Source organism: Eumetopias jubatus, unplaced genomic scaffold (genome assembly GCF_037043125.1).
Source record: "Eumetopias jubatus isolate StellerSeaLion01/CBP00866 unplaced genomic scaffold, mEumJub1_p1.0 scaffold_8, whole genome shotgun sequence".
Taxonomy (NCBI): domain Eukaryota; kingdom Metazoa; phylum Chordata; class Mammalia; order Carnivora; family Otariidae; genus Eumetopias; species Eumetopias jubatus.
In genome coordinates, this window is record NW_028274814.1 from 97,610,362 (window position 1) to 97,637,478 (window position 27,117).

The window sequence follows — 27,117 nt, forward strand, 5'->3', positions numbered from 1 at the left end:
GCGATGTAAAGTGCTTAGCACCGTAGTAGAGAGTAACTTTCAGTAACGCGCAGTGGTTATTACTAGAGATAGGGGAGCTCAATTGAGCTGAAATGCCGTCTGGAGGTTCAATTACCTGTAGACCCTCATTGTGACAGGGACCCCAATTCACAGGTAAATCTTCTCAGCTCCATTTACACATAGAGCTCTATGGTTAGTGTCGACTCTGAGTGAGAGATGATGATGGTAGTGCTGATGGTTAGTGACTAGAAAAGAAACATGGCTTCATTAATAACCTAAAATAGAAGACGGCTTGGTGCAATGGAGTGGCGAGAATGAACTCCCCCCACTAAACACACCTTTCCCATCAGTTTTCAGACATATAATCATCTCCAGGATTTTTGGGCTTGCCTGGAAAGAAATAAGTGAGCAAGTGCAAGTTCTTTAGCCCTGATGTCTGGGAGGGTGTTGCTTTTAGTAATGCAGGGATAAAAATAAAATGACCCTCGAAAGGCAGTGGTGACTGCCCACAGCTTACTTGGGAGTCAGTAAAAACCTCATTTTTCATACTAGCCTTCAAGAGCTGACCTTTAAAATCCCCACATCTGGGGAGAATGTGTGATTTGATGCAGAACATTTTAGGACATGCCATAGGATGGATGGCTGTGAACGGGCTCATCAGTTTTCTTCTCCTTCAAGGAGCTCAGAATTGCTTAGTTTATAAAAGTCAGTTCTTGGACACTTCCAAACCTATAGAATTTCCTTAACTAGGTCTTCTGTGCAAAGTAGATGAAGCACATATATAAATGGAATGCTGATCCATGCAGCTGGTATGAAAATGATGTGTGTGTGTGTGTGCGTGTGTGCACGCGCGTGTGTGTGTCTGTCTGTCCTCAGAGTGAAGTTTAGCCATTTCAAGGTAGCTAGTTGTATAATAAGTTCAGTAGGTGGTTGTTTGGAAAAAGATGGAATTGCTTTAAAAAGAGAGCCAAACTTACGTGAATTGCTTTGTTGTGGAGATGTTGTATTGAGACTTGTGTACTACATCTAGGGTCCCAGGAGGTAAGACTGCTGAAGATAAAACCAGCTTTTGATTTGTGAAACTCAAAATACCTGTAGGTCCAGTGGGCATTAAAGAGAAGCCTATTTGTATTCATAATACCTTTTAAAGAGCCACAATGCTGTTTTTGTGGAAAACAGCATTGGATGGGTGGTCATCTCACAAATTCATCTCCAGGAGAAAATAGCATCTGTTGGATCTCAGGTGTCATCATCAGCTAAATGAAGGTCTGGGCAGTGATGCCAACAGAAACCCCTCATGGCGGCTACTTCTGAGTAGCCTGGGCTATGAGGCCCTTCAGGGCCTGGGTCTGTCACAGTCAGACTCCCCTCTACCCTGACAAAGCACAGTTAGTGTTTTCCCTGGCGAGTCTCCACTTGGCTACAAATTTGAGACATGGCCACCTAAAGAACTACCCCCCCACCCCAGTATTTTTGATGAGGATCCACATGTCGGAATCAGTGGGTTTTCAGGGTTACTGCTTGTGATGAAGAAGGCCAGAGGCCCCTTAATCACAAGACCACTGAGCTCCCACGGGAGGTACCTGCCAGTCAACCTTCAGCCTCACTCCTGAAGGCCTGCGAGTAGGACGGCTCCTCCCTTCCTCGCCGGCTTGGAGGGCCGTGGGCTGCTGCTGAAGGGAGGTCAGCGGACAGGTCCATTTCTGAAGCTGTAGGTGAAAACTGATGTGACGGCTTCTGTAGAAGGCTTTTCAGCTTTACAGAAAAGTCTATTTTATTGGAAAATTTACCGAGAGTAGTAGTTAGTTACTGCTCTGGAAGACGGGTGCTCACTCTTGCTCAGGCCACTGGGAAACTCTTCTTGTTTAACCATTTCCTCCCTTCTTTAACATTTGCTGAGCAACTCCTACACATCAGTCAGGAAGCTCGAGACCAGCTATTAGACGACAAGAACCAAAACAAGTCAGTCAGAGCCTGGTGGGGAGGACAGGCAGGAAGCCCGGTGATTTCCACATGGACCCATACGTGCTGCACTGGGCGAGAGAAGAGAGCCCCCTATGCTGTCACACCAGCAGGAATTAGGCCGGGGAGCTGGACAGTGACGAGAGCATTCCATGCAGAGGGAAGGCAGTGTGCAAAGGCTTAGTTGGGAAGCTGAAGAGAGCATGGCCAGTCTGCACAGTGGCAAATGGTTCCCTGAGGGATGGGCAACAGGGAGGAAGCAGGTTGAGAGGTGAGGCTGGAGGAGGCAGGGGCTGGGTCGTGGAGGGTCTTTTTCTGCCCTATGGAGAAGTATGGACCTTACCCTGGTGAAGGTCTGTAATTGGGTCGGGACACGGCCACTGTGACCTGACATTTAGCTCTGGGGATGGAGGGTCTTAGAGTGAATTTTGCCAGGGTTTCAGGGCCGGGCCAACTGCTCGGGTGGCTCTGATGTTAAGTGAATGCTGGTCACTCCTGTTAATCCGTGATACGTCTTTTTTCTATTCCTTCTCCTTTGTCTTAATTAAAAAAAAAAATAGCATTCAAGCCTGATGTAAAAACTAGTCAATGTTAAGTGATAAGTCAGGTGGCCTTCTCTGAAGTTGAAAATGCTCAGAGATAAGCTGAAGGAGGGACAATAAAACTGAAATGGCCAGAGGGCTCTTAAACAAAATCATCCATTTGTTCTTGGAAGCACCAGAAAAATACAGGGAGCAGTAGTTAAGAAACGCACAGAAAAATCCCAACGGAAGCAGTGCTGCTGAAAATCTCCTGTGTCAATGTATTCTTCAATAAAAGTTGTTTTCTGCTGATGCCTTTCTTCCCCCTACGGATGCTCCTCTTATATTTGATGATCAATTTTCCACAAGGTTTGCTATAATGTTTCCTCAGAGCTTAGGGTTTTACATTTTAATTCATTCAATGGCAGTTCTTAACCTAAGACAATATATGCTGTTTCCACAATTCAGGATCATCGTTTTCTAGCTGACAAGACTCTACTGAAATCCCAACCCTCCTCTTTTTCTCTACTTGTTTTTGTCTGTCATGATTTGAGGAGAACCACTAGCGAAAGAAGCAGTCTCTGCTGGTTCAAGTGGAGTCTGTGATCTGGTACATTCCATAATTTGACTTACCTCTACCTTCCTTTGGTGCTCATTTTGGGTTCCCATGTCACCCTCCCCGACCCAGCCCCTTGATATTACTCTTTCCAGTAACTTCCACTCTTCCCAAAGCCCTTCTAAGATCCCATTAATCCTTCAAAGTCCAACACAGACTTCATATTCTTCATGTTCAGAGACGGATAAGCACACTGCAATTTCAAGACAGAGTGAGTTTGCGGTAGGAGAAAAACAGCAGTTTTTTTAAATTATTATTTTTATATTAATCTGGTATCCCCAGACATATTGCGCATTTCTCGTGCACAGGGACCAGGTATTTCCCTCCTTCTGGAATCTCAACTAGAGTTTAGCACAGGAGAATTTAGTAAATATCAATGTAGAAATTGTATCTGGATTAAGTGGTGACTTGCCAAGAGCCACAGCGATTTTCGTTTAGAGGTTCATGGTAAAATGAGTACAGAAATCCAGGTGTAGCTACCATCACACAAGGTGTTTAGACAGTAGTCCTCAGAATCTGCACAGCCACTGGCCCCCAGATCCGTGAACATACGAGCAGCAGCTTCCTTCTGCCAGGGGAGGCTTTGAGCTGTGCCTGAGCGCTGTGGTTACAGAGCAGTTGTAGCCCCAGGACTGCAAGTGACCAACGGATGGATTCTAGCTCTCAGTTCCTAGCATCTCTTACACTTTTATTTTACACAGGAGTAGCCCAGGGCAAAATACCAAAGCTCGCAAAATCCCCCTTTCTGCTGTCTCTTGAAACCCTGTCCCTGAGCCCTTCCCCAGTCAGGACGCCTTGTTCTGGAGACACCGCCCGGGCTGGTCAGGGCATCCTAGTGGGATGTGGCTTTTCGTGCTACTCTTGGGGTTGTTTGCAGATTAAATGGTCAAAGAAATGACAATAGAAACTGATGTCTGGTGATTGGGGGTGGGTGCATTTCAGGGGCATGAGGCTCTTCTGTGGCTGAAGCGATGCAGTCCCTGTGTTCACTTTTGATTGCTGATGGTGATTTTATTGTCCTGACATATCTGTCCCAAAGCTTCCGGTTTAGCTATCACAGCTCATTCCAGTCCTAATCCTCTTGTCATTTGCAATTTAATTGAGATGAAGGGAATTGGGGCCAAAGGAGAGAAGATACCCACTGCTGCTTGTAAACTGAAATGTTGATGGAGCTAAAATTCAAACCCCAGTAGCTGGGGCTGGGCAGGAGAGGGGCGAGTTTGAGGGGACCTGGAATGGTTCCACCTCTCAACCAGTCCTCAAGTGTATATTTTAATGTGCTACTTGTTTGAGCTAAGATGGAAAGATGTTAGAGAAAGCACTGTGAATGCAGGGCTGTGAGACACACAGCCCCTTTTATGTTTTTTTTTTTTTTTTTTTTTTTACACTTATCAGAGGTGCAAACCCCTGATGTTAGAACATCTTTGAGTAGCATTCTTCCTTTATCCGTCTGTTAGGATCCAGCCACCAAATAGCACTTGTGTGAGAATGGGGTTCTGAGGTCCCAGCTTTATAAGCAGGCACTGAGCCTTATGTGCTAGATTATGGAGCAGTGGTGGTGGGGAGGGTGTGAGGGATGGAACCTAGAAGCCAAGGCAGCATGGGGGCGGGGAACCAGGGGAGTATGGGATGACAGCTCTACACCCATTCTGGAAGGATTTCGTTCTTTCAACAACAGGAACTGTTGTGCCAGTGTGACTGGCTGACTGTGGCCCTGCATTCATAAGTGCACTTGTTGAGGAAAGAACGCTGGATTTGAAGTTAGGAAATGAGCTTGATTCCTAGCCCTGCCTACCATGAGTTGTGGAATCTGGAAAAATCACTGGAATGTTGAGTCTCAGTCTTCCCACCTATAACGTGGAAATGTGTAGTAATAACTGCTCTAGCTCAAGTTACAGTAAGATAACACGTTTGTAGTACGGTGACATCCTTGAGAACACATCATTAAACTGGGACATCTTCTGGCTAAGTTTCCTTATTACCTTGATGCTTTAGCATCATTGTTGAATTGTTTAGTGATAACCTCAGGTATGGAACTGTTTACTGAGGTTTGTATGTTCGTGTCAAATTTTATATTTCTGTGTTTTTTGAGTTGTTGGGTCTGAATTTTGTCTATTTTTTCATGTTCCCCTCTTATGTTAGGGTATGGGCTTAATGCTACGTAAGTAAACTTTGGACTGTGTATAAGATAAGGATAAATAAGATCTCAGTGAGGGCCTGAGATTCCTTTAGATGTAAAGTAATTCAAATTTCGCACATCTCAGGGCTTTTCTAAACTCTCTTTGCTAGCTTCTGGCTTTGTGTCTGTGTCCTGGATATGTGGATAAAGGAATTCTAGATGTGGAAGGATATAGGTGATTATTTTAAAATATATACTACCTGTATGCAAAGATCGAATTTTTAGTGAAAGTGGTAGAGAAAATATATCACTTACTCCCACCTTCAGGCATTTACTAAGTGACGTGTTGAAGCCACTCGCCTGGAGAAAGTGGAAGAAGCAGACAGCAGGTTTCTCCCTAGAAGTTTGTGTGCACGCTTCCAATCCAACTTAAGAATACATAATGAGGGTGCCTGGGTGGCTCAGATGGTTAAGCATCTGCCTTCGGCTCAGGTCATGATCCTGGAGTCCTGGGATCGAGTGCCGCATCAAGCTCCCTGCTCCTTGGGAGCCTGCTTCTTCCTCTGCCTCTCTCTCTCTCATGAATAGATAGATAAAATCTTAAAAAAAAAAAAAAAAGAATACATAATGGCCCTCAGAGGATATATAATTATTTCAAGAAATGCAGGGCGTGGGGGAAGTGGGAGGCAAAAGGACCCTTTAAAAGGGAAAATGGAATAGTGAATGTCTCTTTTCATCAAGAGTTCTTTGAAAAAGTTGTATTTCTCTTTAATTGGAATATGTGCAAAAGCTTCAGGTACCTAACACCAAACAGAAGAAAGGTGTTGCAGCATTCGCTTTTGGAAGTCACCACGGAGGGCCAGTGTATAATTGTTGGTCTGTCCAGTGTCTGTGGACTTGGTTCCCTCAAGCTTGCTGTACTGCCCGCTGGGTAGACCTGAACTGTGGCAAGAGTGGTGTACTACCAGTAGTCACCTGAAGATGGCAGCATTGGGCGACCTAGCTCATTTTCCTAAGCACATGCCGGGCCTGGCACATTCTGCGGCTCTTACTCCACAGCAGGGTTTGGATTTCCGACTGTCACTCAGACTTTTTTCTGCTTAATGACTGTATGTATGTAAATGATTCTGCTTTTCTTCTGTGGAAGAGGTCCGATCTATCACTCCTATTTGGGTTTTCAGTTAATGATTATATGTAATTATATTCAAATAAAATAGTTATAAATAATGACATATAATTAGCGGTATGTAAAATTTGGAATTCGTGAACATCAGCTTTGATGAGAGGTACCTTTTAATTTGGGAGGTGATAGTCTTCGTGTTATTTGTTTCTGTTTGAAAGACATTAGTGGCCAAGAATCTGCAATTCTCTTTTACAGGTGCTCTTGTAATGTTCAGGGGTTTTTTTGGTGGGTTTTTGTTGTTGTTTTTGTTTTGTTTTGCTAATAGGTAGGATATTTATTTGGTAAATCTCTAGGGAATATATTATAGATCCACATCTGGAGAGTGCTCTAAGGAAAACAAATTATATTTTCTTAAAATTTGGGGAAGCAATTAGTTATCCCTTGAACTCCAAAAGATCTCTAAGGGGTCATCCAGTCCAACTCTAAGCAGGCTTTGCATTTCAAACCAGGCAGAAGAAAGGTGCAGTTGTCCCGGCTGCCCGTGAGCGATCATGCCCAGGGCACTCTGTCTTGTGAGATCTCCACTAGTCTTGAAAACAGAGAAGAATTGTCCTGAGCATGTCCATAATTCAAATTTTGCCAACACCTGAGGTTCGGGTATATTTTGCCATTTCTCTTTATCTGTTAGCCACACATGGTGCTGCAAATGGAAAACTCTCTTAAAGCCAAAGGTCTAATTCCCGGGGGAGAGTAGGCTGTAGAAGTTAGCATGTAGGCTTCCTTGGTTGAGGACAACAGACAACGAATGAGCAGATGGAGCTATGTAAGGTCAGAGTTTCTGGAAGGACTCCCAGACAAGGTATGGGGCCAGAGAGCATTCTGAGTGATGGGAAGGAAGATGCGCAGTGGCTCTTTCCTCTGAGCTTGCCCTGATTCTAGAAGCACATGGACCAGAGACACACTGATAGATTTAACTTTGAACCTTTAGGTTGAGTTGATGCAGACCTTTTAATTCCTGCTTTAAAATAGGATGGGATGCCAAACCTGTGTGAAGACCATGTGTATGGCACACGAGACTTTCTCAAGGGCTCTCTCAGCCTGTTTTGATTTATATCATTATGTATGCACTGATGTAGCATAAGGAAAATTAAAAATGCCCTTAACAGGCTGACCCGAATGCTCCTATAGCTGGCTCCATATGTGTATTTTGGAGGCTTTTGAACATGACTGCTCTCTCGCTCTCTCGCTCTCTCTCTCTTTTTATTATTTTTTTTTTTTTTACAAACTCTTTTGTATTTAATGTTAAGGCTCCAAGGATTTTACCTCATGCGCTATAAATACAATATAAATTAGGGAAATCAGCCAAAAACATACTAAGAAGATGCTATAAGATTCTAGTTTTCCTCTTTTAGACTTTTATTTCTCCATTTTTTGGTTGTAAGGGAGAATCATGCATCTATTAATCTTTTACCTAGAATTTTTAAAATGTGACAGATGTCGAGCTCTTTAAAATTTGAAGCTCTAGCTCTCTTAAATGTCACCATGTAGACTGGTCCTGGGTAAATCACGTTACCTCCTTGAATTTGAGTTTTCCTTTTGGTGAAATGGGAGGCTGAACTTCCAGGACTCTTGTTCTATGACGATACAATCACTTCTCTTCATTGTACACAGGACTGTGCAAAAATTTTTGGAGGACGGGGTACCTGGGAGGCTCTGTTGGTTAAGCCTCTGACTCTTGATCTCAGCTCAGGTCTTGATCTCAGGGTTGTGAGTTCAGGCCCCATGTTGGGCTCTTCACTGGGCATGAAGCCTACTTAAAAAAAATAAAAAGTTTTATATATATATATATATATATATATTTGGTGGGGGAGGACAGACTTGAGGGCTGTATTTTTACTTTTTGACACATACTCAGATCTCTTATTTTGGTTCTTCTCCTGAGGCCTCTGTGATACCGACTCCTCCTTATGCCCTGCTACCCCTGGCCCAAGTCCTTTTCTAAGTCACTCGCCTCCTAGCTCCTTGGCTGCCTCTGTCCTAACTGGTCTCTCTGCTTCTACTCTTGTCCAGCCGACAGTCTGTTCTTTACCCAGCACCAGCACAATCTTTTAACAAAATCAGAACATGTCTGTTTCTTGCCTGAAAGCCCTCCCATGACTTCCTACTGCCCTTGGAAATACAAATCCGTTCCTGCCTTTGCACCTGCCTCCTCTGCTGGCAATGCTTTTTCCCTGAGATGTTCCACAAAGGGCTGCTTTTCAAGTGGGTTGCAGCTTAAATATCGCTCCCTCAGAGAGGCCTTCCCTTACCACTTCGTCTAAAACAGCCATCTGTTCTGCTTAATACCTGACACGTGACGTGGATTTATTATTTATATAGGATATTACACCTGCAATTATCCTGTATATCGGTTTTTGTTGTTGTTATATCTCATCCCAGTAGCAAATATGCTTCATGGGATTAAGGACTTTGTTGCCTTGTTCATTGCATATCCTTAGCAGTTAAAGCAGATTCTGGAATCTGATAGGTGCTCAAGGAGTGTTTGTAGAATGAATGAATGAATGAATGAATGAACATCATGGGTAGAAAAACTACATGCCAGAGAGGTTATGGTCACATAGCTAATTAGAAGCAGGGTGAAAGAAGACATGAATAGACATCCAAATGGCCAACAGACACATGAAAAAGGTGCTCAACATCGCTCGGCATCAGGGAAATCCAAATCAAAACCTCAATGAGAGACCACCTCACACCAGTCAGAAGGGCTAAAATTAACAAGGCAGGAAATGACCGATGTTGGCGGGGATGTGGAGAAAGGGGAATCCTCCTACACTGTTGGTGGGAATGCAAGCTGGTGCAACCACTCTGGAAAACAGTATGGAGGTGCCTCAAACAGTTGAAAACAGAGCTACCATACGATCCAGCAATTGCACTACTAGGTATTTAGTCAAAGGATACAAACGTAGTGATTCAAAGGGGCACCTGCACCCCAATGTTTATAGCATCAATGTCCAAATAGCCAAAGTATGGAAAGAGCCCAGATGACCATCAACAGATGAATGGATAAAGAAGATGTGGGGTGTGTGTGTGTGTGTGTGTGTGTGTGTGTATAAAACAGAATATTACTCAGTCATCAAAAAGAATGAAATCTTATCATTTGCAACAACGTGGGTGGAACTAGAGGGTATTATGCTGAGCAAAATAAGTCAGTCGGAGGAAGACAATTATATGATTTCACTCATGTGGAATTTAAGAAACAAAACAGAGGATCAGAGGGGAAGGGAAGGAAAAATAAAATAAGACGAAATCAGAGAGGGAGACAAACCATAAGAGACTCTTAATCATAGGAAACAAACTGAGGGTTGCTGGAGGGGAGGTAGGTGGGGGGATGGGGGGTCACTGGGTGATGGACATTCAGGAGGGCATGTGATGGAATGAGCACTGAGTGTTATATACAACTGATGGATCACTAAACTCTGTCTCTGAAACTAATAATACACTATCTGTTAACTAATTGATTAAAAAAAAAGAAGCAGGGCCAAGACTAGAACTCAGGCCCCTTCATGTCTTTCCTTCAGGTCACGCTGCCACACAGGAAGCCTGACTTAGAGATAATTCTCTCATTCGCTATTTATTTATTCACCAACTATTTATTGAGCTCTTATTATGTTTCAGACATGATTCTATATCAGTGGTTCTCAAGCAGAAGTGATGTTGGTCCCCTGGGAACATTTTTCAATGTCTAGATACATTTTTAGCTCTTACAAGTGGGGTAGACGGTGCTACTGGCATCTCGTCAGCGGAGGTCAGGGATGCTGTCCTCTGTGTGTCCTATAATGCCCAGGATAGCCTCCCACAATAAAGAATTGTCCTGCCTGAAATGTCAACAGTGCTGGGGTTGGGAACCCCTATTGCAGATGAGCAGATACCTGCTCTCGTGGAGCTTATAGTTTAGAGTGGGGAGACAGATGACCCTGTGTATCATACGTAAGGAAATTAAAGACCATGTCAAAAAGATGGTATGATGGAAAGGAAAGAAAAGTCAGAACAGAATAAGCAGGAGAGCTGGTGGGCATTGTGAGTGGTGATGGGGTAGGAAAAGACTATAAGTTTAGCCCTTTGGGGAGGTGAAACAGGAAAAGGAGTTTTTTTTTTTTAAGATTTTATTTATTTGAGAGAGAGAGAGACAGAGATAGCAAGAGAGAGCATGAGCAGGGAGGAGGGGGAGAAGCAGGCTCCCCCATGAGCAGGGAGCCTGATGCGGGGCTTGATCCCAGGACCCTAGGATTATGACCTCAGCCGAAGGCAGACACCTAACCTACTGAGCCACCCAGGTGCCCCAGGAAAGGAAGTTTTGCCTCGGGAGGCTGAGCTCCCTGACCTGCAAGGACCAGTCCTTTGGGTTCAGCCCATTCAACTTCACAGATCATCCTCACATTGAAAAAATATAAAACCCTTCCGAACCAGGGGACATCTCAGCCTCCAAATAAAAATAGAGCAAACTGCCATGGGCTAGAAATAATTATCATTTTCCACTTTTCAGGGGTGTTTAAATTCTTTCTCAACACTGTCAGTACTCTATCTTCACTCATGCAGGACAGTGTTAATTTGATGCAATTTGTATTGCTCATTGTCAACTTCTCACTTTTCTCTCAGAGCAAGAGTAGTGTGATTTCAGCCTCTCCCAAGAGCATCGTGAGGCTTTTGGTTGTACAGAGGTTTCTGTCTGTCTAGGTTGGTGTCCTAAAATCAACAGAAACAATTAGAGATTTCAATGTCTTGGGGAAGCTGTAGTAGTTGATGCTGGTGAAGCTCAGTCAATGAAGTGGTTTTACTATATATATTTGTATATATACACACATATACGTGTATCTGTGTGTAGCATACGAAGATATACATTTAAGATCTCACTAAAAAAATCATAGTAAAATTGTGGTTTTGGTAATTTGGTAAGCATGTACTTGTTCTTTTGTTCTTGCTCTTGTTTCTTTACCACAGTTCTTTACCAAACATTGGCACCTAGTAGGTACTCACCAAATGCTTGTTGAATGAATAAAAAAACTGTAAAAATCAGTTTGGAATTACTGGATTCCAAATCATTTTTCCACATTTGTATGAAATTTTTTATGTCAGCTGAAACACAATTTGGTAAACACAGTAGCATATTCTTTTTTTTTTTTTTTTAAGATTATTTATTTTAGAGAGAGAGAGAGAGTGTGTGAGTGGGGGGAGTGGCAGAGGGAGAGACTATCCAGGCGGACTCCTGCTAGCGTGGAGCCCAATGCACTGCTCAATCCCATAACCCATGAGATCATGACCTGAGCCAAAACCAAGAGTCAGATGCTTAACAACTGACTGAGCCACCCAGGCACCCGTACAGTAGCATATTCTTACGGTGTTATGACTGTGATATAGTCATTCATTTCTAAGTCTGTGTTGCTTTTTTTTAAATTTTTAAAAAAATTATTGCCAGGAATATGATTTGACTTATGGGGTTTCTGAATCTGCTAAGTATAAAATTCTTAGTAGTTAATACCTTTTCCATATACCTTTAACCTAGGGAGGGATTATTAAGCAAGGGAATAGATTTCAATGACTGTTCTTAATTCAAATGTATTTAAATCGACAATGTTGAAGAGATTATGCCCAGGGCACCATTTTCTTTTGGGTGCCATTTTATTCTATAGAAGAACTATGTTGACTAGTATGCTGGATTTGTGTCCATGTTTTTTTTTCAGTGCTATTTCTTCACAATCGAGTTTGGCCTTTGCAAGCAAGAAGGGCAACTGCGGGCTTATGGAGCTGGACTCCTTTCCTCCATTGGAGAATTAAAGGTATGAAGCTGTGAATGAAAATATCCTTCCCAGGCAAACTGGTTCAAGGTCATGGAAATATTGATTTGTCTGAGCAGTTCTACTTGAAGGTACCCCATAAATATTTAATAGAGAGGATTTGGCACCTCAGATGTGGGTGCTGACCTAACTTTTTGCACTTCTGAAAATGGGTCATGCCTTTCTAGGTTTGTGGTGTGACTCAGATGGATGAGCAGCTATGTGCACAGATCAACAGGAATTACAAATTTATGCTCAAATGTTGGGTAACATATGACTGGCCTAAATTTAGTGCTGAAAAGTGGGCAGCAAGTTAGCACTGATCCTCCTGATTGAAATTTCCTTGTAAGGATAGTGTGGCTATTTTTTTTTTTTAAAGATTTTATTTATTTATTTGACAGAGAGAGATAGCGAGAGAGGGAACGCAAGCAGGGGGAGTGGGAGAGGGAGAAGCAGGCTTCCCACTGAGCAGGGAGCCCGTTGCGGGGCTCAATCCCAGGACCCTGGGATCATGACCTGAGCCGAAGGCAGACGTTTAACCGACTGAGTACTGTGGCTATTTTCATTTCTGTTATCCCCGTGGCTCCCATGGACACCCTAGAATTTACTCCTCAGAGGGGAATTTGAGATTATTTTAGCTTCTTCAAAATTAATGTGTATTCAAACATTTGTGGACATATATAATTTGGAAAAAAACCCTAAATAAACCTACGTTCAGAGAGGTAGCTAATATGTGTAGCGATGCCTAAAGAATGCTATTTTTTTTTTGTCTTAAAGTACAGCAAATGGTCATTTATTCAGAAATGTTGGGGCCTGGATCATTTGCTAATTTAAGTATCCTGGTTACTTAAGAATTGCTGTCTATGCCGCTGGAGGATAGCAAGTTTTGATGAATTTAGAATGCTGTGTGATGTATAATCTGGAAATGGTACTGATGATAATTTAATCTTTCTTTGATTACCCAGGCTAAGATCAGGATTACTGACTACCCTAAGGTGTTATTTGGGGTATTGATTATCCTTATATAATATAGTTAGGAAATAGATGATTATTGGAACTTTTTGGTTGTTTATATTCTTGAAAGGTACAGTGTAAGTAGTCTTATTGAGTATTCACTTTATGATTCCATTCATTCATTCATTAATTCCTCAAACATTTGATTGAGTACCTACTACGTGCCATGTACTGTGCCAGTCACTGGGGATATAAATAATGAAGAAGGAGAAGGAGGGGAATGGGGGGGGGAGAAGGACATAACGGTGACCTCAGTGGACACTTAAGCAGACCTCAATTAGTATTATAGGTGCTTTAAACATATTAACTCACTTATTTCTCATAACAACCCAGTGAGATAAGCAGTATTTAATAATAATATAATAATATCTCACAGATGAGAAAACTGAAGCATAAAGACATTAAGGAGCTTGCCCAAGGTCACACAGCTAATAAGTGCTGGAGCTGGACCCAAGTCCAGGTGGCCTACCCTGCAGGATTCCAGCCCTTAACCAGCAGGCTGTACAGCCTGGGGTCGCTGTCATCAGAGGGTTTACTTTCTGGTGCAGGGGATAAACAGCCAATCAGATAATGCAAAGTGTGACATGTGGGCCTGGCACTTGCTAGGTTGTGCTGGGGAAGGCTTCTGACAAGGGCCTTGCTGCCCAAGCTGATTCTTGAGGAGTGGAAAGGATGAATGAGGAGAGGATTAGATGCACAGAACAGGGAGTGGACAGCAGCATGTGTGCTCTTGTCAAATCCTGGCCCGTTTAGGGAGCTACCTGAGGTTCCACATGGCTGGAGTAGATGATAACATTTCACATGACAAAAGCCTGATGTAATGTGGTAATTTTTTTTTTTTTTAACAAAGTTCTCCACAACAAAAAGCCACTTGGGGTTAATTTCAGTACAGTGGCCAAAGCCCACAGCAATAGCATGATGTCATATCCTTGTAAGACCCATGCCTTTTGTAGAGTGCTTCTTGATTTCCATGAAAAAAGAATTAGAAAATGATTTATCTCTTGAGCTACATCTATTTACATTCTCCTCAGAAGGTTTGTAAATGACACCAGAAACAAAAGAAACAAATCTCTCTCATTGCCCCAGCTTTCGACAGGGTCCTCTAATCGGGTTAATGGGGCATGTATAGGCAGCACTGGGGTGAATCTGTTGTTTTTGTTCCTATGTGTGTGGACAGAAACGTCTGAAAATGGAAATCAAATCAGTTAGGGCTGTGTACACCAAAGGGCATTGTCTGCCGTGAATCTTGTTCTGGTCCATCACCTCTAGTCATTAGCATTCTTCCATTCTCAAATGTCTACACTCCAACATCCCAATGATTGCTACTTTGGACCATTTTTACAATTCAGAAATTCTTCCTATGAGAAGTATCTTCTGATTACTCACAGAGAATACATAACACAGGACGCTTTCTATACCTGCTTCCCTCTACTCATCTCCACCCCGCTCTGGGCAAATGTCCAGAACCCTCCCACAGCTTCTGAGTACTTCTAACTTCTGTTAGAATGGACACATGATAATCCTGAACACAGGATGGGGGGATGACTTTATTGATAGCATTGTAAAAATTCATGTGTAAAACACACAATTTTGAAAGGAGTTACTTTTTGCAGTGAAATATCTCTTGTTTCAAACTGCAGCCCATATGTAGGTCCCAGCTAAGTCATTGGAGGTTTTGGTGTAGTCTTTATTACTTTTACATAAATATCCATGATTCACCTTCTCTCCTTGAACAGAACACGTTTTAAAATTTGTGCTTTAAGGGGCTAAATTTTCCTGGGCATAGATGTTCTACTTCAGAACTGGCCAAGTACCTCCAAGGGGTGTATCTATAGTTTGGAGGATAACTTTCATTTTCCCTCTTATTTTTTTCAATGATTACAATGCTTGTTATTTGACAAGCTTTGGAGAGAGAAACAAAATAAATATGGAAAAGCTTGTGCAAGCTACATCTGATAGCCACAAAGACTTCTTCTTTTAACCTCATCAGTGGTTGCTCTCTCTCTTCTCTGTTCTGTGATGTACTTTCAGGAATTCTGAAAGTGTATTTGGGTAAGGACTCTACCCTACCTTCATCACTCTGGGGAGTAGTTGATAATGAGCTAACTCATCTGGAAGTCTGACTTTAAAAAAAGGTTGAAAGTAGGATAATCAATTGCTATTTACCCATAGTCAGCATGTGTCTTTCACACTTTTTCTATCTCAGAGTTGACCCTACTATATATGTCTCATTTTTATTTATGAGACCCTACATTATGTGTCTCACTCATTTATTTATTTGCTTTGTTCAACAAACCCACAATTAAAGGCCTAAGGTTTCAAGGAACTAGGAGTCTCTAGTAGGGACGTTTTAAGAAAGTGGTTGATATGGGTATCTGTCGAATCCAAATCTCATGGACAAGTAACAGTGAAGTTCATCCATGGTGGTGGTAAGGAAATGATTGCTAATTGATGAATTGGCTGAATCTTATCCCAAAAAGTTAATCCATCTTAAAAGGAAAAAGGCAATTTCTCCTTTTTTTAGGGGTAAAGGTAAAGTCTAGTTCTTTATTTCCTTAAGGGCATGGATTAGATTTTTTTTGTAAACAGCCTTAGCACCTACCCCATAGTAGTCACTGAAATAGTACGTATAAATCCATCTGTTCTGCTTTTCAAGTTTTGACAAAACTGATGGCTTTAAATTTTTAATTATTATTATTTTTCGGCTCTAGTTTTAGAATCTCCTTGCACAGGGACTTAATCATACTGCTTTTTTAAATAGCTTAATCAGCATTCACACAACAGACTTGTATTTATTATAATCATTCATGTTTACTGCCACTTGCTGCAACTCTGTCCAGTGGTCAGAATTCCTGCCAGACTGTACAGAAGAGGCTGGAGACACCTGTGGGTCCTGTCACCAGTGTGGCTAGAGTTAGGGTCCACCACTAAAGAGCTCCCCCACCTTTCCCCTGCACAGATGGCTCACACCTCCCTTCTCCCCCACCCTTCCTTTTCCTGAAACCAGCACTGTTAGTAAAGACAGAGCAAACTCTGGAGCATGGGGAGCTGGAAACAGGTCTTTGGCCTTTATGAAAAGATTGTTTGAAGAGGGAGTTTGTTCCCTTGCCCCTGCAGCTTATTCAAACTGATAAAACTTGCAACATCACTGATTTAAAAGAAATAAAAAAAGGTGCGATGCCTTTATCACCCAATTGAGCAATAGGGATGTTGATGCCACTTTGTATTTGGTTAGCTGGAGGGACATTTGAGGGAAGTTCAAAAAATATTATCTACATACATGCATATGTACATATACAAATGTATATATTTGCTGTTCTGACAGGGGGAAAAGATGATGGCAGTGTGAACGTAGGAGTATTTGCAAATTCTTATTCAGAATCTAGGGCCCAAATTACCTCTAAACCTGACTTCACACTTGAGTTTTTTCCCAGCTTAAACCAGTCCTAATATAGAGGGTGAGGATCACAAGATTTACATGGAGAATAGTTGAGATAGTAACTCTGTGTCTGCAAAGGCAGGTGGCTGGGAGGAAGGAAGATTTTAAATTGAACTTAGGGCAGGCACTGTTGCAGTCTAAAACCTGGAAGCCTCATAGCGAGGGCCATGTTTCTTTCTCTGTGTGTTCTGGACCCCGGGGGGTGGGGGAGGGAGAAGAGCTGCGTCAATGGTGACAGGTGTGGCTGAATGCCTGTGTCCACCAAACATCATCTCCAGACTGAATTGGCAATAATCACTTAGTATACTGGGCACTCCCCATGTGCCAGGCACTTTGCATGCATCACCTTGTTTAATTTTTTTTTTTTTTTAAGACTTATTTGTTTTAGAGAGAGAGAGTGCAGTTGGAGGGAGGGGCAGAGGGAGCCGGAGAGAGGGAAAAGCAGACTCCCTGTGGAGCGTGGGGCTCCATGTGGGACTCGATCTTAACCCTGAGATCATGACCTGAGCTGAAATCAAAAGTTGGCCACTCAACTGACTGAGCCATTCAGGTGCCCCTCGTTTAATTCCTACCACAGCCCTGGGTTATAGATACTATTAGTATTCCCATTTTCCGGATGAATACTAGAATAGGCTTACAGAGGTGGAATAACTTGCCTCAAGTCATGTAGAAACTTCAGATAACAATTGGGTTCTGGGCAACTTGATGTTGAAAAAAGGTTTTTGTATTTAAAAGGCTAGAATGGCAAATAAGCTTTAATTTGTGCACTGAAGCCGATTAACTGCTAATGGCCACCTCTGTTGGGGAGGTGGGGGAAGACCGTGCTGAGGCCGGTGGGAAAGCCTGCCATGGCCAATTTGTGCCCCTGGGGGCAGAAGGAGGGGATGCCAAGCATTGCAGTGTATATGCGGGCCCGTTTCAAACGATACAGCAAGGAGAGCTTCAGAATTCATGTAGATCAATCTTTTTAGTTTATTAAAGGGGAAACTCTGTCCCAACATGGGGAAGTTTCACTCCTTTGATATCATGCCTCGGGGACAACTATGTTTAGGACCCAGGTATCACAGCTCCCGGTCCTGCGTACTTGTCTTTAGTACTCTGGGTAAATCCGAAATAGTCCTTTTAAGAAAGTCTTCAGATGAGGGCAGGTGATTCTCAAGCACTCCTGCACTTTTAAAATGGCTTAAGACTAAAAGACTGTCAGCCACATTCTCTCAGCCTTATAAAGCCTCTGTCTGCTGAAGTTGGATGAATTCTTGCAGACTTCAGGATGTCAGACTGTTAACACTTTGGGAAGTAGTCACCACAGAGTTCCCTGGGGACATCAAGCAGTGTGGCTCGATGTTTGCCGAGAATCCACTGTGGACATAGAGGGAAGGGCATGGAAGCTGGCTCCCTCAGGCTGAGGCAGCTGAGAGAGAGATGTGGACAAGAGTTGAGAACAGACTCAATAGGGCTTCATCCCCTGGGGCATCAGTGGAGACATGGATGCTATTTCATAGCCTTGGGGCCACACTTTAGTATTCAGGGAACCTCATAGGCTGCATGCATGTTCCCGGCAGGCATCCCACAAAAAAGCTCCCTGTCAGGTAAATGAGACCACTTACAGGCGTGACCACCTTATTTGTCGGCCTCACTCACCGGTTGCCCCCTGAACTCCAGGCTTTTGTCATTCTCCAGGCTAATACTGGGGTACCACTATCATCCCCTTTTGTAATAGCCAAGGAGCAGCCCTGGTCCCATACCCCATGGAGGGAGAGGTCCCCAGTAGGTAATTAGCATATTGGACACAGCAGGCTCTTGAGGATAGACGCCTGTTGAGAGCTTGCAACAATCAGCTCCCAGTTTTTCCTTGGAATATTACATTAGGCAAGTGTGAAATGCATTGCCTGATGGTCTTTGCCTCAAGTTTTATGCTGTGAATCCACCGACTGTCCTTGAAGTCTGGGGCAGAGCACTCTGCCCTCTGGGCTCTTTCTTGGTCCACTCTCCTCCCCTTTACTAGTTAAAATGATGACATGGGTTCATCTGAGTATCCAGTGGAATGTCACGTGACAATTCTTTCTACAGCTACACTGATTTCCGTCTCTGTTACTGTCTGTCTACACACACTCGGGAGGCCTCTTTTACACATGGTGGCCGCCAAGGCTGCTAATGGCCCATCAAAGCATTTCAGACCCAAGCAGATGACTTTCACCTCCTTCTTGTGTTTATATTGACCCTGTGCAAAGTCTTTGGCTCAGCAGTGATGCCCTGCCTGAGGGAGCAGCGGTTTAAATGTTCTCACAGTCTGTCCAGCTGCCACTCTGCCCACGCCCCTGATTGCGAGGATGAGAAAATAGAATGATCAAGGACACAGAGTCAGTCACTGCCTTTCCTTTCATATGTGCTGGTTGGGGAGCACACCCTTAGAATAATGTACCGGAGTCAAGCACGCCCCGAGTACGTGGCCACGAAGAATGCCGCCTCTAATTCTGAAAACCATAGCAAGTCAGTAGGAGGCCTGTTCTTTGCAGAGGAGCCCCAGCTCTTCGAAAAGGACATTTATTTCTTGAAACTGTGAAGTTGTTTTTAAAATGTGGACAGAATTATTAGTCATGTGGAACCAAAATCCCCCGATGTTCACTGCACTGGATTGAATCTAGCACAAATACATTTGCAGGTGTAGTGACCTTCTGCTTCTAACGAAGTTGTTCTGTGGGCCAAAAAGAATGAGTTCATTCCCTGAGGGCCTCTGGGTTCCCTGATTCATACATGCATCGATGGGGACAGCACAACTTTGCGGGAAAGCAAATCACATGCTGGGTAGGGCCGTGAGCCCTTTCTCAAACATGTTAGTCCTTGGGTTTGCAGTTGTATTTTCAAACTTAGGGAACCACACCCTTATTCATGGAAGGCTGCAAATCATCCCATGCATTTTGAAATTGTTGGGGACTATTACAAGAATTGGAACAGGAAAGGCTTATAGTATTTCTCCTGGTAACCTTAGCAATCTACCTCTTACACTGAAAGGTAGAAAAGTGCGTTGGGTGGAACCCAGAGGCTGGAATGCAGTGTCTTCAGAAATCATCCAGCCCAAGCCTCTCATTTACAGTTAAGGAAACAGAGGCACAGAGAGGTGAAACACCATGGCAGGGTTACCCAGTGTGACAGCAGAAACGTCTGGAGTGGAGCCCCTTTTCTCTCAGTTCAAGGCGGTTCCTGCTGCCCCTTCTCTGAGTGCACCCCTCTCCCCCAGCTAATTTACCCTTTAAGGAAAACACAGAATCTAGGGGAGTATTTCTCAAAATAGACTTCACAACCGCTAGAGTCACCGTGGATGCCTCTAACATACAGATTTCTGGGATTCACCCAGACCTGCTAAATAAAATTGAGGCCCAGGTATTTGCATTTTTTTCACAAGCTCCTCAGTCATTCTTATGCACATGAGGCTTGAGAACCATTAGAGCCTATAAATAGGCAGGTGGTACGTGGCAGGGAGTGACCACTCACCTTTGGCATCACTGAATTTAGCTTGAGAAGACAATCATTCACTGTTCCTTGCTGTTCTCAGTGCCGGTCATGTAGTGAGTTGAATGGAGCTAATGATGGTTCAAAGAGTAATTACACCGGCCTCCCTGTTTTCCTAATGCCTGCTCCGTGCATAACTGTAACTATTAATATTAGTTCTTTTTGCCTACCTGACAATATTTATCTGCGGTATTTTCTCTGCTATACTTACTGAAAAGGAAATGAAAGCTTTGCCGGTATCCTTAAATATACAAGCCCACTCCAGACTCTGTTGATACACAGTACCTGGCCTCAAAATGTCTCGTGATGAGGCCACAAATAGTTCAGTCAGAGCTCCAGTTACCTTTCCATGCAGGTGATTATTACTTCTGCCATTTAAGTGAAATTTCAGTACATTGCTTATGGCAATAAATTGAGGGCCATATTTATGCTCCCTCCTTGCTTCTATTCATAGCATAGATTTAAAATTCCATTTCTTTTGGGATATACCTCTGAACTGTCCTTCCATATGAATTTGATGATAAATAAAATAATACCATAATCTCATTTTTCCCCCTTAGCTTCTAACAGACTTGAGCAAAAGTAAACAAAACCCCAAACACTCAATTTACCCTGCATATGGGAGAGTACCATATTTCATGGCAGACTAGTAATTGAGCAGTTCTCTAAAAATACTGAGCTGTGCTGTAGAAATGTGACATCACGGCACTTTGGAAGTCTCATTATGGAGTTTAACGGGTTTTGTGGTATGTTTTGCAGCATGCTCTTTCTGACAAGGCATGTGTGAAAGCCTTTGACCCAAAGACAACTTGCTTACAGGAATGCCTTATCACCACTTTCCAGGAAGCCTACTTTGTTTCAGAAAGTTTTGAAGAAGCCAAAGAAAAGATGAGGTAGACTTGTTTTTCTTCCATCTCCAGAAAAAAATTTTTATTTTTTCTGGCTGTTCCTTCCGTCTCTGTATTTCCTCTACCAATGAGAGTTGATCACACATATCCTTCTATCTCTGTTTCTTTTGCAGGGACTTTGCAAAATCAATTATGCGTCCTTTCTCTGTGTACTTCAATCCCTACACACAGAGTATTGAAATTCTGAAAGACACCCGAAGTATTGAAAACGTGGTGCAGGACCTTCGCAGTGATTTGAACACAGTGTGTGATGCCTTGAACAAAATGAACCAGTATCTGGGGATTTGATACCTGGGACCAGTGTCATTGCCAACGTGATCTTTTTGGGGCTTTGTAGTAATTCAGTCAATGTCATATAACACTGATAACTTTCTGTGTCATGGCTTGGCTAGTAAGCATGCAATTCTGTATATCTCTAGCTACATGTAATTTGCTGTGTTAATGTGTGAAACACCATAAGGAACCCAATGACAGATAACTGCTCATTGTTTGAAATATTGTAACCTGTTTAAACGTCTTCATTAGACTTGACATTCCTGTTTGGTTTCCTTAATCAAACTGCAGCTCTTTAAAATTTGTAACAAATAGCCCTCTTATGATTCTAGCTTATTACTTTTTCCTTCTCAGATCTGAGCGTTTCCTCTGTGTTCATTAGATAAAATGAAAATAGCCGTGAAACTGTTTTTATAGTCTCAGTGTTTCCACAGCATTATTTGAGATAAACCCAGAATTGTGTGAAACCTCCCATCACGTTAACAAAGGATTCAGTATAAAAAGGAAGTCTAGTGAACACACTAGTTGGAATGGGTTTTAGATTGAGTACTTATACAATGTAAGAGAAGAGAATATCTTACAAATGGAACAGATAGGTGGCATTGACCATGTAGAAACTGAGGGGTGGCATGCTTTCCAAAGAATTTTGGAAGAAAATACTTCCAGAGGGGGGACATTAGGAAAGACTAAACAGTAGGCAAAAAAATCTTGGGACTGTGAATTTTATGCTGGAATAACATGAATTATCACGCTCAGGTGTTTAGCCCATTTCTCCTAGAGAACAATAATAACGTAGAGCTTTGATTTCAGAGATGTGGAAATTGAGTCTCGGAGAGGTTAGGTGATAGGCACAGTCAGTGTGCCCTAACATGTATAACTCGTTGCATCCCAGCTTCAGATCGGTAAGGAGTTCAGCTTGGTGGATTTGTGTGTAGTCAGAGATGGGAAACTAATACTTATCAAAACTAATGTTTATCACTAAGTAGTTGTGATCAAGGGCTGCCAATGGTACAGCCCCAATCCAAGCCAGATCTCTGAGGGTGTGTCCACTTTGCCCAAAGTTTGGGCAAATTTGGGCAAACAGTAGTGATACATCACAAATATCTGGTCATCTTTGCCGTAAGAGGTATCATCAGGTGATTAAGTGAACAAATAAAAAACTCCTGAAGGAGTGAATAAATTTCTTCTTCTGATTCTCTCAACAAACACAACCACTGTTCCTCTCACTCTCCATTCGTCATACAGAATGCTGGGTGGAGGGGCTGGGAAAAAGTAGAGAAGAAAAAGATGACCAAATGATTTTTAAGTTAACAGTTCTAAAATAATTACACAATTTCTAAGGTGTTCGTTTAATAACAAATTGCATGTAATTTCAAACTAATTGATACTCACATGGGCCCATTATGAGTCAGAAGTTTTTGGACTAGATATATGCAGGAAGAACATGAAAAGAGTGAAAATATGCAGTAGAGAGAGGTAAAATGAAAATAAAACCAGAGGTTTGAATAGTGGTTCCTTAACTAATGAGGATCTTTCATTTCTGAAGGATTCTCAGAACAACTGAGTTTTGGAAAGGGATTTGGTAGACAGAATGTGAGAGTCATGCAACTTAAATGCTATTTTAGATGAAAGAGATAGTGCCTTGAAAAATTATTGGTGGTAGAGAACTGATGAGTTAACCAAAAGGATCTAGAATGATCCAGCAGTTGTATATTTCAATAATTTTATAGATCCCCAAATACATAGTTTCTTATATCTTGTTTTGCTAGATCTAGATGACCCTGAGTAATTATTTACTTTTAAATACTAATCTAGAACAATAACCCAGAACAATAAATCCAGAAATTTCCAGAACTAGTTGCTGAATTTTCTTAAAGAAGAAAATTGTCTAAGCAACGTCCACCTTCTGTGTTTTCGTAATTTGGTGTTGCTATACCCGCCATTAAAGAAAACCCCTAAGTAGCCATTGGGTTTTTCCCTTTTAGCCCCATGAAAGGGGAGGTTTTCAGTTAAGTGGACTGAAAGAAGAATTATATTTAATTGTGAACAAATTCCCTCAACAAAAATAACATTTGAGCTAACTTCTGATTTGGCTTACAGGGGCATCTTCAGGTTTTTTTTTTACATATGTGCAAAATCTATGTTGTTTCAAAAATAGAAGAGTTGCAAAGTAAACGGGCTTTCCCACAGAGTTTATATAGGTATCATACACCATGGAGGAATTACTTGATTCTTTTTAAATTTGATCTCCATTTGGAATAGCAGTAACAATGGTTTTCACCATGTGAAACAATGGAATCATGGTTTTCATTTGTTGTGAGCATTTAACACGGAAATGCCATTACAACTAATGGTGGGAAAAAAATCCTATAAAATTTAATAGCCATCATAGGAAAAGTGTTGGCAGAAAAAGTCCCCAAATGGAAATAGTACAAGATAATCACAGCTAGCTTCTCATCATATTTGATACCTGCTTTGTGTAACCATTTGTCTCCATTATGACTCATGACTTAAAGCTAAATTAAATAGAATCAAGGACAATTATAAATTTGAAGACACTTGCTCACTGTCGTCTCATTGTGAATTGCTACTTTATTTTGACTTTGCTGCTAACTTCTATAACCAGCTAATCAGAAATCAACAAGAGATTCCTAGTAAGACCAGGTTTTTATGCATCACAAATTAGCAAAAGACAGCCAGAATCTGATTAGTCCAGTTTTTTTTTTTTAAGCATTTTTGTCTGTTATGAATGAGGGTCAGGCATCCAATATATTCTTGGATGATCAGTTTATTTGGTATAATGAGAGCTCAATAGATTATTCATAAATTGCATCTTTTTTTTTAAGACTGTATTTAAGAGTGAGAAAGAGAGAGAAAAAGAGAGAGAGAGCATGGGCAGGGGGAGGGACAGACTCCTCTGAGCAGGGAGCCTGATGTGGGACTCGATCCCAGGACCCTGGGATCATGACCTGAGCTGAAGGCAGACTCTTAACCAACTAAGCCACCCAGGCGCCCCATAAATTATGTTTTAAAGTAGGGAACTTTGACCCAAGGTTGTTAAATTTTTTTTTTTTTTTTTTTTTACATTGGTGGGAAGGGTTGTGGAACTTGGGTTTCTGGTTTAGTCTCATTTATTTACTGTGTAATTTAGAAATGATGCTTTATGGGGATGATATATCTGTGCTTGTCTTGCTTGCACATAGTAAATGGGTCTGTGCCTAATGAATGTAAAGTATTGCAACATTTACCAACATGAAAAGTCTAAAATGAAAAACAGTGTGCTTTAACGTGGAAGCAAATAGAAATACAACGTTTCATTTTCAAATGGAGTCATGGCTCACAACATCTCATTTTCTTCATTCGAGAAAGAAAACATTAACACACGATGTAGTTGTCCTCCAATTCATTTGATCTAATTTTCAACTTCTAAAGAATCAAGCACTGATGCTTACTCGCATGAACCTTGTCTTACTTATAATGAAAAAGAAAGCAGCCCGGAGTTCTCTAGTGTGTCTGAGTTTTTCTTTTTTTTTTTCTTTTTCTTCTTCTTCTTCTTCAATTTCCAAAGGCATTCTCTTATTTTGGGAAATGATTCTTATGCAGATTGCCATATTCTGGCAAGAGGCAAGAGAATTAATAGTGAGATACTGCTTTTTCTAATATTAGATTTGCATGTGTTCAAAAGAAACCAGTTCTGGAACATGAAATGGTGATTCTTTATAGTATGACTTGGGGGTCTCAAAACATTTATTCAGTGGCTTAGACCATATTGGGGACTGTATGAGACACTTTTCTAGACACTGAGGATATAGAACTAAATAAGGCCAAGAAGCTTATGCCCACTTTGAACTTACATTCTGGTGGACAGATACAGGCAAAAAAAAGACAAAAAACAAAAAACAAAACAAAACAAAAAACCCCACAACAGACTATTTGAGACCACTGCAAATTTTATGAAGAAAATAATTGGAGGAATAAGGAGCAATGGGCTGGGGGGAAGGAGTAAGGTGGCCAGGGAAAGCTTTTCTGAGCAGATGTCGTTTGACTAAGAGCCATGGGATGAGAAGAAGCCAGGCATGAAGAGACCCATGGAAAGACTGTTCCTGGAGGAGGGACAGTAGGATCAAAGCCAGTGGAAGGCTTCAGAGGAAAGACAAGAGGGTAGCTTGGGAAGCAAGGGTGAGATAATACAGGGTTCTAGAGGGGGGGTCAGGTATATTTATTTATTTTAGAGAGAGAAAGAGAACAAGTGGCAGAGGCAGAGGCAGAGACAGAGGCAGAGAATCCTAAGCAGACTCCCCACTGAGTGCCGAGCCCAACACGGAGCCCAACACGGAGCTTGATCTCATGACGCTGAGGTCACGACCTGAGGCGGAAACCAGGAGTGGGCTGCTTAACAGACTGTGCCACCCAGGTGCCCCGACGGGGTCAGTCAGGTGTGTTCTAAATGGGGTGGAAAGTCACTGGAGAGCCATAGCAAGACAGTGACAAGATCTGATTTACATTTTTAAGAGGTTACCCAGGCTACGGCGTGGAAATGAATTGAAGCGGGGGATGCCTGGATGGCTTAGTTGGTTAAGTGGCTGCCTTTGGCTCCGGTCATGATCTCAGGGTCCTGGGGTCGAGTCCCACATGGGGCTCCCTGCTTAGCAGGGAGTCTGCTTCTCCCTCTACCTGCAGCTCCCCCTGCTTGGGCCCTCTCTCTCTCTCTCTCTGACAAATAAATAAATAAAAAAAAAGAAATAAAGAAAAAGAAATGAATTGAAGGGGGATGGAAGCGTGGGGTCAATCCAATTAGGAGGCCATTGCAATACAGTATCTTGCTGGATCATGGTGGACATTATTAAAACTAGTTGTAATTAAATAAGTTACTAAGTTGAATGGGTGGATTAGAACTGTCAGATGAAAAACAAGGAAACTGGAATAACTGGTACCTGGGTTATCATCTGACCAGAGAAGCAGGTATCCAATGATATCCTGTGTCTTTTGCAAATACTTAAAGCCTCCTTTGACAAAGCAACATCATGTTAAAATTTCCCTGGCCAGCTTTTAAGGATAAAAAGCCATGCAATTTTTTTTTCCACCAATGGTCACCAGTAATGCCTCATTTTCTACTTCATTTTTGCCTAAATGAAGTAGAAAATGAGGCATTACTGGTGACCATTGGTGGTGCTGACATTTAGAATAATTCAGGACAAAAAAGCTCCCTCACCTCCAGGCACGCTGAATAGTTGTGTTCACCATGCCATCCAGCCATTTCTGTGGGAATGGACCCTGTAAGCGTAAGTGAATCAGTTGTCAATTTCCATTCTTCTTGCTGCCTTCCATCTCCCCAGATGCATATTTCAGATACCTCAGAAAGGTTCACTTACTGTGATTTCTTCCTCTCCCCAAGAAGATGGGTCTGGTGCAACAGCTGGGTGTGTATTTCCTTCTTGGGGAAGATCATAGTGAGCCCGCTGTTCAACCTAAGGGCATCTGTGGTTATGGTGCCTGCAAACAGCATTCTCATAATCCAGTCTGGATACAGTTTTTATAATTGAACAACAAAAACAACTGACAGATGTGGGTAGGGTAATTTGAAAGCTCGTGGCACAAAGAGATCAAGTTCATTTTCTGTCAAAATCAAATCCTTAAAAAAGATGCAAACCTAGCCCCCATTTTTAGGTTGAGAAAGATACTATTCATTATAGGAAGGTGGTAGGAATTTCCTGGTGCCTCCTTCACTCCTTCCAGATCCCTTGCAGCCTCTTTACTTTTTAGCTTGTTAATTTTCATGGAACTAGCAAGATGCTGATTCA

At 42.1% G+C, this 27,117-nt stretch overlaps 1 protein-coding gene across 1 annotated transcript in view; it reads left to right on the forward strand.

The window, feature by feature from the left end:
* TPH2 (tryptophan hydroxylase 2) overlaps positions 1–21,331 on the forward strand; it is an 88,813-nt gene extending 67,482 nt beyond the window's left edge. The window contains 3 exon segments of the mRNA XM_088025641.1: positions 12,080–12,175; positions 20,895–21,028; positions 21,157–21,331. Of these exon segments, the coding sequence (XP_087881767.1) occupies positions 12,080–12,175; positions 20,895–21,028; positions 21,157–21,331 (405 nt within the window).
* Positions 21,332–27,117: the final 5,786 nt, after the last annotated feature.